We start from the raw sequence: 12,548 nt of genomic DNA, 5'->3' as shown, positions 1-12,548 counted from the left end.
CGCGGGCAACAGCTAGTAATGTATAAGAAGTTAAATTAAATTGAATGTGTCTCGAGGGGTTTCACTAACATCTAAATCACAATGCTCAATACGCCTAGTCGTAGGATAAGCATTCACAAATTCGTCAAAACACAATTGATTACACAAATACTTGTCCTATTCGGAGATTAAACCCGCGATATGTTTTTAAAGAACGCCTTCCGTTTAAACAACTTTAATTCTTATGTCGCGGGGGTTTCACAAACATTCAAGTCACATGCAAAAAGATACCCAGACTCAGGACAAGCATTCCTAGACTATACAAATTCTTGTCCTTTTACTGTCTTGTGCCACAGTGGGTTTGGCTTGGTGACCTCATCCACTCATATCTAAGAGGCGTGAATTTCACACAGTAGGTTTGATACGGAGACCTAATCCAAAACAATCTTTATAATTTCAAGCTTTTGTTTCCGTGTAACTTGTTTGTTTTTACCATCAAACCGTTGGCTAGTATATAAAGAGGTGGAATTAAATGTCACAGTGGACTATAAGGCTCAGTTGATTGCTAGAAACACATATTCCTTATATTAAAATCTTATACCTGGTTGCATTCAAACTGTTGTGTGTTTACCCTCATTGCTCAATTCCGTGCAGCCGTACAGCTAGCAATAGAAGTTCAAATAATAAATCGGCTTTTATAAGTAACAGTATTTTTAGTTCCGTATCTTGAGGGTTGGGAGCAGGCGACAATAGATCCCGATGGCGTTAAATTGGGGAGGCCTATGTCCAGCAGTGGACGAACATGGGCTGATGATGATGAATGTGTTGATAATCTTAAGGGTATTATGTAGTATGCTGATGAACCGTGATAGCCAGACATGAAGTTATGTATGTTTTTCTTTTTTTATATTTGGATCTTCGAAGCTTTGAAATAATTGAATCGATTCTGTTGTTTTTTTTATTTAACGTAAAATAGCAGTCTTTAAAAAAATGTGTTTATTTTCACGAAAAATATGTCTAAATAAAACATCACATATAAGTAGCAAAAATCTATTACGTCTAGATTGTTAGCCCTTATGTAGTCACAGTCTTATGAACATATTTTTGGTACAACTTTCAAGTAAATTTCATCAATTTTCGCTCCGTACTTTTCACTTGAAGTCGGTTGTATGCTTTTGTCTTTAAAACATAGCATTATGTTGCTTACAGTACATAGAACGTAAACGCATACAAAATACCAGGTACTCTAGCCAGCATTCAAAGTAGGTACGCATTGCCGCGGTTTCGTGGTTGTATCGAATGCTCACAATATCGAAATAGCGAATTTTCGCAATGGCATCCATACCGCACGGAGTCGAACTGGGAGAGGCAAATTTGCATCGAGAGCTTTATCGATGTACTTATATCGATACTCTTTATCGACTAAATTAGAACATTGCGTTGTAATATTTAAGTATGGAGTTTCTTGCCGGTTCTTCTCCATAAGAATGACACTTTGGAACCGTGCAACGAAGATTCAGAAATGTAACGTTTTAAAGGGCCTGAAAAACGGCAACAAAACTTTTGATTTTAATTTTCAAGTTTTAATATGAGAAGGAGTTTTTATATGAGGAAAGTTCGATTTGAAATATTATGGAAATAAAATAAAAAATTGCTAATGCTACGGTCGGATTCTTCGCCTAGTACTGGAATATTTACGAGCCGGTGTTTCACGTAGACAGATTTATTTTTGTTCCAAAGAGAATACAAAAAATGGGTTTTCAGTTGCTTTTGTTTAGCAACTAACTAGTTTAACTCTTCCACTGCTGGACAAATGCCACCTTTCTTTTTTAATTCTGTTCGGTTATTGCTTTTTCCATATTTTTTTTCATTCAGGGCTGTCCTCGTCGCCACTTGTATGTTGTTATATGCACATTAACACAAAAACATTAAATGTGTGACCCTCGTTACCATAAATGAATACAATTCTAAAAATAAACAACTGAATACATTTCCTCAAAAACCATGTCACGTTTTAAACGTAGGCTTCGACGGATGAGGTTTGAACCAGTTCAATGTCAAAATGAATCACTTTCTATTGTATAATAGTTAAGCAGGGTTACTATAAAGGAAAATCAGTAAACCAAGTCCGTACAGTGTTGCAAGTTTCACGTGTTTTATCTCTGTGGCGTTTTAGCTCCCGAACGAATTGAGCGATTTTAATTTTATTTTGTACTTACTGTTGCCCGCGACTTCGTGTCAACGTGGTTAGAACATCTTGAACTGTTTTCTCAGCGCACGCAACGGAATCCCTCAAATATGAATAGTTTTCCCCGTTTCTTTCCACATTTTCCATTATATCTTCGCTCCTATTAGTCGCAGCGTGATGTTATATAGCATATAGCCTTTCTTGATAAATGGCCTATTCAACGCAAAAAGTAGTCCCTGAGATTAGCGCGTTCAAACAAAGTCTTCAGCTTTATATATTAGTATAGATATAGATTGAAGGTGTTCTTGGACTTGTTTAATAAAAATCGGTCATAGTTTTAAGGATAGGCGATTTTAGAAGTTTAATTTATGTATTAAGGCTTTTTCTTTTATAGGTACAAAGTACAAAATATTATGATATTTTTAATTATGTAATTTTCGTACTTTACGAAAGCAATACATACCCAAGTTTCAACCTATAACATCAGTGACCTTGACACTGACCTTTTAACCTTTGACCCTTTAAATAGACACGTAATCAATGGAAATTCTACGTAACAACGCGTCGTTAGTATTCTCAATAGTGTAATCGTCGCTAACGTCATTGACACACATTACGTTTGACGTAATATTGACGGCGGAAACCTATTCTGAATTTTGATAGCAATTCTGTTACGATTGTGATGCGGTAGCGTTACGTTTTAGTGGAATTTAGAAAAAGACTGGGAGGGTTTTGTGGGTACTAACTAGAGAGCCTGATTCTGATTTGATTGATGATAGTACCTTGTCTTCTTCTTTTAATCTTCAACCACCAATGTGCTTCTCTTTTTAGGGTTCTATACGCAAACAGTGAAATGAAACTCTTGGACCGTGATAGCTAGACAGTTAAACATTTTCTCAGATAATGCATTATATGCAAATAAAAATGAAGCTTGAGCTGCAGTGATGGGTAACCGTGACCTGCAAATTTTCAATTTTTCTTGAGCCTTTTCATACGGAACCAGTGTCGCGAGTTCGACTCGTTTTTCTTTTTGTCAAACTATTTAAGCATTTCAGGATCATTGTAATAAATTGTGTGTAAAACTCTTTTAATTAGTTTTAACCTTATCAAAAAAACTTTTAACTAATAAATTTGGTTTTGTAACATTGATATACACTTAAATGTTTTAGTGTCCTAGAAAAAATATTCCAATACTAGTTCTATTATTTATTAGTTTCATTTAAATAAACTATATCTATTAAAATAAATTGAAATGCAAAATCTTATGTTTTGATTAATCATTATAAATGTATAACATTTAATCTAAATAGCAAGTTATTCAAAGAATTTTGAAGTATAGCATACATATGTATAGTAGTTATAACGGTAATAGGTATCATACTCTTTTTCATGTGGTAATAAAAGTTTTGTGACGTAAAAGTTAAACTTAATTGTCTCACGAATACAAATACTTATTTGATTTGGTGTAATAGTATATTTGGCTACAAAATTTAATTAGTCCGTCATCGCGTTGAGTAGATTCTGACTGTCTGGTTACATACGGAGGTCACAGTGGAATAGGACGGATAGACAGCAGTGCTTCGATAATAGCGTTCCCTTTGGGTACCAAGCCTTAAAAAATTAACCGTAGATGCTTTTCTTCTAGGTACAGAACTGTTTTCTTTTACCGTGACGATCAAATATGTTTACCATAAATCAAATTTTAATGTAATTTATCTTTTGGAACCACCTGAAACCAAACTGCTCAATACAGTGTAGACTAAGTCACATCACAAAGCATAAAAGTGCAAAGAGGTTGTTAAAAGTTCGTGTTTTTCATGTTCCAAACCGCCATCTCTACAAGTACAAACTATTCGATCTACACAGACTTCTGTAGCTACATCTATGAGTTATCTTACTACCAACCCTGTCGCCTCCTTTTATGCTGGCAGGAAGCAAGTACTTACCTACTCATACGATAACAAGTCGCATATTAATCGTTTTTATATTGTAGGAATGTTGTAAATTACTGAACGGATGCTTATAATGGAAGTAAGACGTTGACATGCCAAAATTTTTTATTAAAGGTCATGATTGTGATGTTTTTTGAAATTTTTTGGAGATGATCAGTTGCCATGGATTTGTCTTTAGATCCCTGCACTACTATAATCAAGATTAGTTGAGTAGCTTGGTATGATTGCCTTGCAATATCAGCTATGAACAATCGTGAAATAAAACGACATTTAAACAAAAATAATTGTATAATATCGGTTTTCCAATAAAATGGCGCCCTGTATACAGGTGGGGCGATGATATTCGTAAGGCAACGGGCAGGGATTGTAGGAAGAGAGCTAAAGATTGAGCTCATAGCGTACTGTGGGCAAAGCCTATGGTCAGAGGTGGACCGAGACTGGCAGGTGATGACGATGATGAAATGATAATCAAAATTAAGTTTCTACTTCAAATAGGCCTTTGTCAGGCACTTCCGAAACGTCAAGAAATGAATAGTTGCGCGGCTCCAAAATGTAATTCTTGCGGAGAAAAACCGCCAAGAAACTCTGTAAGTTAGTAGTATTCAATATAGGCTTGCCTTACAGTTAGAAGATGCAACCTGGTGACTGTCGGACAGACCTGAGTAACAGTTTAAAATTTCGGTACGAAACGCACCAAAAAAAAACCTACTTTTATTACCCTACCAAACAATTCTGCTTGCACAGAATACGCGCAAAGGTCGTTCAACGATACGGAACGCGAAATAGCATGTCGCGATGCACTTGTATTATGATTATGTCAGTAACGACACAGCTAACGATCCCATCGTGTTTTTGTTGCCACGCATGACAGTAACAGGTGAAGGATAGACAAGTTAATTTGTTTTGGCGTGAATCGAAATTATAGATTAAAAACTTCATGCACTGATTGTTTTGTTGACCTTTCTGTTTAAGGGGTGGGTTTTTTTTGCACGTTAAATGGATGTTTTGTCTTACTTTTATGTGATGTTATTTTGTTCAATAATGAAATTGAAATAAAAAAATAACCTTTTCTACAGACTTCAAAAAGAGGTTTTGTTTTTTTTATGTTTGTTACCTAAGAATTTTGGACTGGATGAACTGATTTAGTTTATTCTTTTTTATGTAATGTGAAGTAGTAGTCATTTGGTCCCATAAATTTCATCAAGTTATTATATATATTATATTATATTTACTGATATTAAAAGAACATTATTATGAGCACTTATTTTGCTAAATGACATCTAAAGATCCTGATTATTAACAACATAAAAATTGAGACTCTAATATTTTTAATATCTGAACTCCTTTATATTTGCATCTTCTTTTGAAGATTCGTTTGTTCTAGCCTTTTAGGGTACATAACCTCTCGGCGTCGTGAGTCTGATTAGCACTTAATTGTTTTTAACATTGAAAGATGCTGTAATATTTCACAAGTTCTTTGTATATAAGGCTGTTTATTGTTTATCTTATTTGAGAATGAGTGGTTTAATCAACGAAGGTTATGTAGTCATGTGATGAGCTGAATACGACCTTCTGAACATTTAAATAGTATTATTTACTTAATTTCGTAATCATTAAGAGTTTGATTACATATTGTGGTGCAATAATTATAATTCACTATTCCGTGTCTTAAAATAACTTAAGATTTATACGTCAAAATCTTTGATTATTTTTTTAAGTTATTATAATTAATGTAATTGTTCTGGTTAGTCAATTTATAACCTGTTTAATGCGATACTAAGCTACTAACGGTCGCAACTGAAAAAAACTCGGCTCGGTGCAAGTCTGACTTGCGGATGTTAACCTTAACCGGGTCCTACTCAAACATGCTAAACAAAATATGTTAAATAAATTGGTCACCTATCAATTTTGTGACCATACCAACCATTGGTTAACATCAATATTAATTAGTATCTCTCTACATACTAATCTAACTTCAAAAAGGTGAAGTAGAAATGTTTAATTTTTAGGGTTCCGCAAGCCATTTCGTACAGAACCATCAGTGAAACGAGTCGCACTTAACCGGTCTTTTTTAGTACAATTTATTTTCTTACCACTTGTGTAACAAAGTTAAATGTATTTTAACTTAAATGTGCATTTGAACAGTAAATATGTCAAGGTTTGTACACTTTAACTGTTCTATCGCATAATTTATGTCCGAGCCGTTAAAAAAGCTTGTAAAACAAATATTTAAAACACAATCAGTTACTTTGTAACCTCTGGCTTGTGTTTCGTATTTTTGTAGCGTTTTGTTGAACTATACCTCCCTAGTTAGTTAGTGCAGGTATTTTTTTAATAACGTGGAGAGTTATGAAAAGTGAAATAGGGATGTTAACATTTTTTTTTTCAATACCGGTCAGGTGTTTTAATGAATAATAATAGTATTTTTTTTCAATCGTTTAGCAAACATAAATAGTTCCAACTACACTAAATGATATTATTAAAGTTATGCATGACGTCACTTACCTGTGTAACCATTGTGAAGTTGTTACGTCCCAACGTCCCAAGCCTTTTCACCTCCTAAAGTTTAAAGCAAATTATTTCTGTAGTTTTATTTGTTCATAAAAAATAATTCCTTGATACTGTTACTATTATGATGTTATACACGGTGATTTTTAAGTCGTCTTACAAAAGTAGCCTAGTTCATGTATCCGACGTAAAATACCCCTAGGCGCGATTATAATTTTTTTATCATCAACAAAGATAATAAGTACGAAGAAAAATTAATAAAGAGAAATCTACTCTTAAAAATGATAAAAAACGCCGCCGCCCGCGCCCCTCACCATTGTTACAAGGATCGGTCTGCGCTCGCAACAGAGCTGTGTTTCTAAAAAACTACGAATTGCATCATAATATTGAATAAAAATTGCAATTTTATTAAAATCTTATAAATACTTATTTTTTTAACATGAACGTGTTCTAGTCATTGGATACATGAACTGGGCTGCTTTTATAAGACGACTAAAAACCATGGTGTATAAATTAACTAACTCTACTGTTTACTCTACTTAAAGAGCGGCATTAATTGAACTCAAACACATATTCATTTTTTTAACATCTATTATTATTAAACTTGAGAGTATTATTTTGAAAATAATTCACACTTATTCAGAAATACACAATACTATATTATCTAAAGTGATTAAAATATAATCTCCAATGTTATGTTTCGTTTAATAACTTAGGAACTAGTAATTCGGCTAAGTGTCAATCGATATTATCCATTAATAATTACGTAATAAGGTTAGTATTGGCTTGTTTGATGTATCACGCTGCTTAATATTGGTTTAGCAGTCTGTCAAATGTGACAGTTTATTTTGACACTTTTGTTGCGGATGTTACATATATTGAGGACGATTAGGTTGTGATATGCAATTGCTTGCTGATGTAATCCAGACAAATATATTTCAACAAGCTGTTGCCCGCGACTTCGTTCCCGTGGGTAGAAGATATAAGTTATGATTTATACCTGCCCTGTTTTTTCACATTTTCCAGTGTACCTATCTTCGCTCCTATTTTAGGAGAATTAATTAATGGTTGGATGTTTAACTTAGATACCCTTTATTCGTATTTACATCTATATTCCCCGCTAGGCTGATTCCTCCCAACTCTTCTTACTAACTTCTTCTACTCTTCTTACTTCTTCTTCTACTCCTTACTTACTTATTTGTCATTAGCTGGTGACCAGTTTGGTCAGAACCTATTTCACATAAGAAATCCGTCTAGGTCTGCGTTTAAAAACATATAGGTACCTATTATATGAGTAATAACCCTCCTATCAGTCGGGTAAAAAATATTGATTAGCTATTTAAATGTACGCATAAGGATTCGCAAAATCCACGTGATCAAACACGATTTCCTAAGTTAAAATCTCACTTACTCACGCGAATAGTTTTATTATTTATAACCAAATTAATATTTAAATTGACACGTGATAGGTAAACGTGCTTCATAAAAAAATCCCCGTTTAGTGGTCTCAGAAACTCGTTTTCTTGATCTGCAATAAATTTAAAGAATATAGTTGCTTAACTAATTATGATATTAAAAAGAGGAAGTTATCATAAATTCATATTTGATATAAGCAAAACATAAATAATAGATCTAAATATTAAAAAAAAAACAGTTTTCACAAAAATGACAAGTCTACAGTTATAACGCAGGGTTTAATTCGATTCAATTCTTTATTGCATACCATAATCTTACATAGGTGGTCAATTAAGATTGCAGTTCATTATTGACCGTGTCGGGGACAGCAAAAGTAAGAAAAAGGAGGAATTATGTTCACGGTAAATCAAAAAAATAATCAAATGCAAGCAAACATTCCTGTATAGTGGTTTCTTGGGTTTACGCGAATGTTAGACATTGAAATGAAACTAATTTTACCGATTTTTTCGCGGTTTAATTTTAAGGGGAACTAAAATCTAAAATTAAACCGCGAAAAAATCCGTAAAACATTCCTGTGTTTCTTATTATTCTCTTCTTTTATTGAGGTAAAAATTGTCATGAAATCAAATTTCTCATTACCTATCTCTCCAAAAATCTGTAACGGGACAAGCCAATTCTCAAAACAATATTCAAAGTATTAGGTAGTTTTACTCGTTTTTCCTTTTACGATAGCGTCGGACACCTTGATTCCGACTTGGCAACATCTGAGGTGATTGGCCGATCCTTTCGGGGGAATTTCAGATTCCGATATTGTCTTTTTTGGTGGTTTCTTGTTTATGGCCCGAGCTGATTATGCGAAAAAGGGGACTTCACCGTTTTGATTTCAATTTGGGTAAAACCTAATTAAAAACAAGTTTTGAGTTCTAGATTTTGTATTGGTTGTAAAAGCTAAGTTTAGGTTTTTATGCATTTAATAAAATGAAACCGATACTCAGGTTTCCGCACAGATAGGTTAAGAGTAAAAAAATCGGTTAGGTGACAAAAGAAATTAATGGCAACGACAATCAAATTTATTTGTCACCCATCAACAATAACATGACCGTAGCAACGTTGCTTAACCTCGATGTTTCTTTTTAGTATTAGTTGTTACGGCGTCTTGCTACGTTCATGAGCCTGGTGACGGACGAACAGTCGGACGATCAGAATGGGGTTCCTTGAGGGTTTTTTTTTCCCTATCTATACACTGTTAATGTCTAATATACTCATGATATCACTGTTTTTTTCAGATCTACCACAATGTTACTCAGCAGTAGCCAGTTTGCCCTCACTTGCTTCGTAGTGATTCTAAGCAGTAAGTACTTACAAATGTTTTTTTTGTATTATAGTATTAATGTATCTAATACCATGCGAGGAGCTCGTGGTTAAGCTTCATCAAAAGATAAGCATCGGCAAAAGTTGATCAATTACAGGTAAAAGGTCCTTCGTATTTCGAAAGCATGTTACATCCTGCCTGTTTTGCATACATCTTTGAGAGTCATACCTAAGGAGTAGTTAAAGATAGAAAGTCTGACAACCAGTCTAACTAAGGGGTATCGTGTTGCCCAGATAAGTGTAAGCGCAGGGGGTTGAGGAGGTCAGATAGGAAGTCGCTCCTTGTTAAACACTAGTACTTAGCTACATTCGGTTATACTGAAAGCCGACCCCAAAATAGTTGGTGATTAAATTTAAAATGTTAATTGACAAATAGGATATAATGCAATACTAGGTATAAAACGACTTGACATAGAACTAATCAAATATGCAAATAAATACTGTGGATTAAATAAAACCTTGCAAGCATGCGAGTAGTATAATTAAAATTTGACTGTTTTTTTTATATTTCTCACACATTTTGGTGTCTGAATTTGTATAGTTTTTACCCAAACTATGTGACTTGTTTGCACATCAACAAATTCAATTTGTCATAACAAAATTCACGTATCGAGAACTAACTAGGCAAAGTATTGCAGTTGTGTGATAATAACTATTTAAATATACTTAGCCTTGCTTGTAGAAAACATAGTTCATGTAACGATAATGCTGTTTGAGGTTTGAGGCAAACTAAAATTGGGGTAATGCGCGTTTAAAAAATTGGTCACCCATAAAATTTTGGACCTCGATTTTGATTCTATATATTTGTTGTTATGGCAGCATAATTTCATACCTCTAATCCCTTATTTAATGTCTGGTGTCAGATGAACAGGACTAACGGGCAGACGGCTGTGCCTTAAAAACATCCTTTTGGACAGAGTTGTAATATAATCTACGTTTATTTCGAACTATCAAATCATTGATCTGTTGATTTAACTATTTGTAAATACAAGGAAAAAGTTGTAACCAAACCTGGTTGTCAACCATTAAAAGAAGGTGCCTAAAAGGAAGGAGCATCTATTGCTGCAATCTATAATGCAAATGTTCACATATTCCATTCACAAATCCTTTTAAAAACATAAATACACGCACAAAAACCCGATTTCGTTTTTCCATTGAATAAGCAAAGGAAATACACAACTTAAGAACAATTCTCTGAGAAAATACCTTAAGAGAAAAAGTAAAATATATACAGTATCGGGCTTCTCCAATTATTATGGAAATCCTCTTTAAGTTTGGGTTAAGCACCGACCCCACTTGTCTCGAGAATTCTCGATTCAAACGCCCCGATAAAGTATTCAGCAAAAAATTAGCTTAAAACGTCAGTGTGGACTTGGCTTTAGATTCCTGTTTGGGTAATAAGATATTAGGATTTATTGCTATTTTTTTTATTTTACATTATAAGCTACTGTAGGTAAGTTAGATAAAGGTGAAGATTTTTTTTCTAATTTGTTCTCTTTTAAAAATCTAGTTTAAAAAAATGACTTCACTGAATTTAAGTCTAGGTAAGTTTTCTTAGTCCTTTAGTATCGGGTTTTCAAAAACATTCAATTCACATGCACAAAGACACCCAGATTGAGTACAAGTGTTCGTGGATCACACAAACGCTGGTCCTACGCTTGGATCGAACTCGCAACACGTCGCGCTCTGCGGGTTTGGCGTGGTGACCTCAACCACTCGGCTATCCGTACATTGCTGCCAGATACATTTACATAGCCGACCTTTAACCGGATATATTCAGGTGTTCGATTTTGCTCTAAAATAGTGCCAAATTCAATCCCGGATCGTAGCACCTCTAGATTGCTCCAGCAATGTATTCGCACGGATTGATCTGAGCAATTGTACTAGTCGTTCGAGATTAAGGTAGTCAATCTACACAATACATAGAGTATCAAGTTGGTTCTGTCGTAGTATAGTTCGTTCAGTATAACTTTGATGAGCGTTCTTGAGATTGCCGTGGAGTTTTTTGTTCCGAACCTCTTTTAAGAGCTTTGATAACGTGGTATCGAAATTGAATAGCCTTTAACTCTTCCTTTGACTTGATACTGACTTTAGTTTACAGTCCAGTCCAAAAATCCTCTTTTTAGATAAAAAGCCTATGTCCTTTTTCAAACTCTAGAGTATCTGTGTACCAGATTTCATTAGAATAGTTTCAGTAGTTTTTTCGTGAAAGCAAGAGAGGTAATACTTTCACACTCATAATATTAGTGTGGCCTAGCATGGATTAAGGTTGGAATTGATAGTCGCTGAGCCGGAATTCGGTGTATTCCGTAAATTAATCATTATATAATGCTGCTAACAGTTTTATCCTTTGTTTTCCTATATTCTCTTTAGGTCTGTTAATTCGTATTGCGCTACTGAAACACACGTGCTAGGACAATAACTAGACACGTGAGTCGTTCGGGACACCGCGGGTAACTCCGTCAATGGATTGCGAAATCTATTTACTAACTGAATGATCTTGATACTTTGACTTTTTAGATTTTTGATATTTTTTGAGAGATTCCTTTGCCTTACTAAGTAGGGTTACGCAAATATGCCTATCCATTTGTTAATTTAGTATAACCAACGTGCGTAACGTTACAATACCAAAATAGATACTCGTAATAAAAAAAAATCCCAGAAATATTTAATTAAAATACTTTCCGTTTAGAGTGTTGGATGGAATAAATACAATAATTTATATCAAAATATATTTATAAAAATAAAAGCTTAATCACAGCGATTAATATCAAAACATCAATTACCACCCAATGGTGGTGAAGTTATTTAATCCAAAAGATTAAAATTTATATCAATTGACACAGCAGTGATTGAATATTGAAATACCGTTAAATATTAATTAATTAATTATTGTCAAGTGAAAGTTGTGGGTATAGGTTATGCATATTGATGTGCAATTATTTCCAGAAATATTTTATTTGTTGTGTTTTCTATCAAAGAATTAAAAAAAAACTTTAGCCTAGGTTTTAAGTAAGTACTAAAAAGTTTTTTTTATGTAATTTGTATTAAGGTAAATTTTAATATTAGCTATGTAGGCCTTAACGGTCATATATATTGGAATTATCTATATATTTGTCAAAATGTTTGATTCA

General features: G+C 33.8%; 1 protein-coding gene across 1 annotated transcript in view; it reads left to right on the top strand.

Moving 5' to 3' along the window:
- LOC113499182 (laccase-4-like) overlaps positions 1 to 12,548 on the top strand; it is a 93,478-nt gene that overhangs the window by 42,642 nt on the left and 38,288 nt on the right. Inside the window, exon 2 of the mRNA XM_026879553.1 lies at positions 9,330 to 9,394. Within this exon, the coding sequence (XP_026735354.1) occupies positions 9,340 to 9,394 (55 nt within the window). The 5' untranslated portion in view covers positions 9,330 to 9,339. The remainder of the gene's footprint in view (positions 1 to 9,329; positions 9,395 to 12,548) is intronic.

The sequence above is a fragment of the Trichoplusia ni genome, chromosome 12 (genome assembly GCF_003590095.1).
Source record: "Trichoplusia ni isolate ovarian cell line Hi5 chromosome 12, tn1, whole genome shotgun sequence".
Classification (NCBI taxonomy): Eukaryota; Metazoa; Arthropoda; class Insecta; order Lepidoptera; family Noctuidae; genus Trichoplusia; species Trichoplusia ni.
This window is presented reverse-complemented; position numbering and strand designations above follow the sequence as displayed.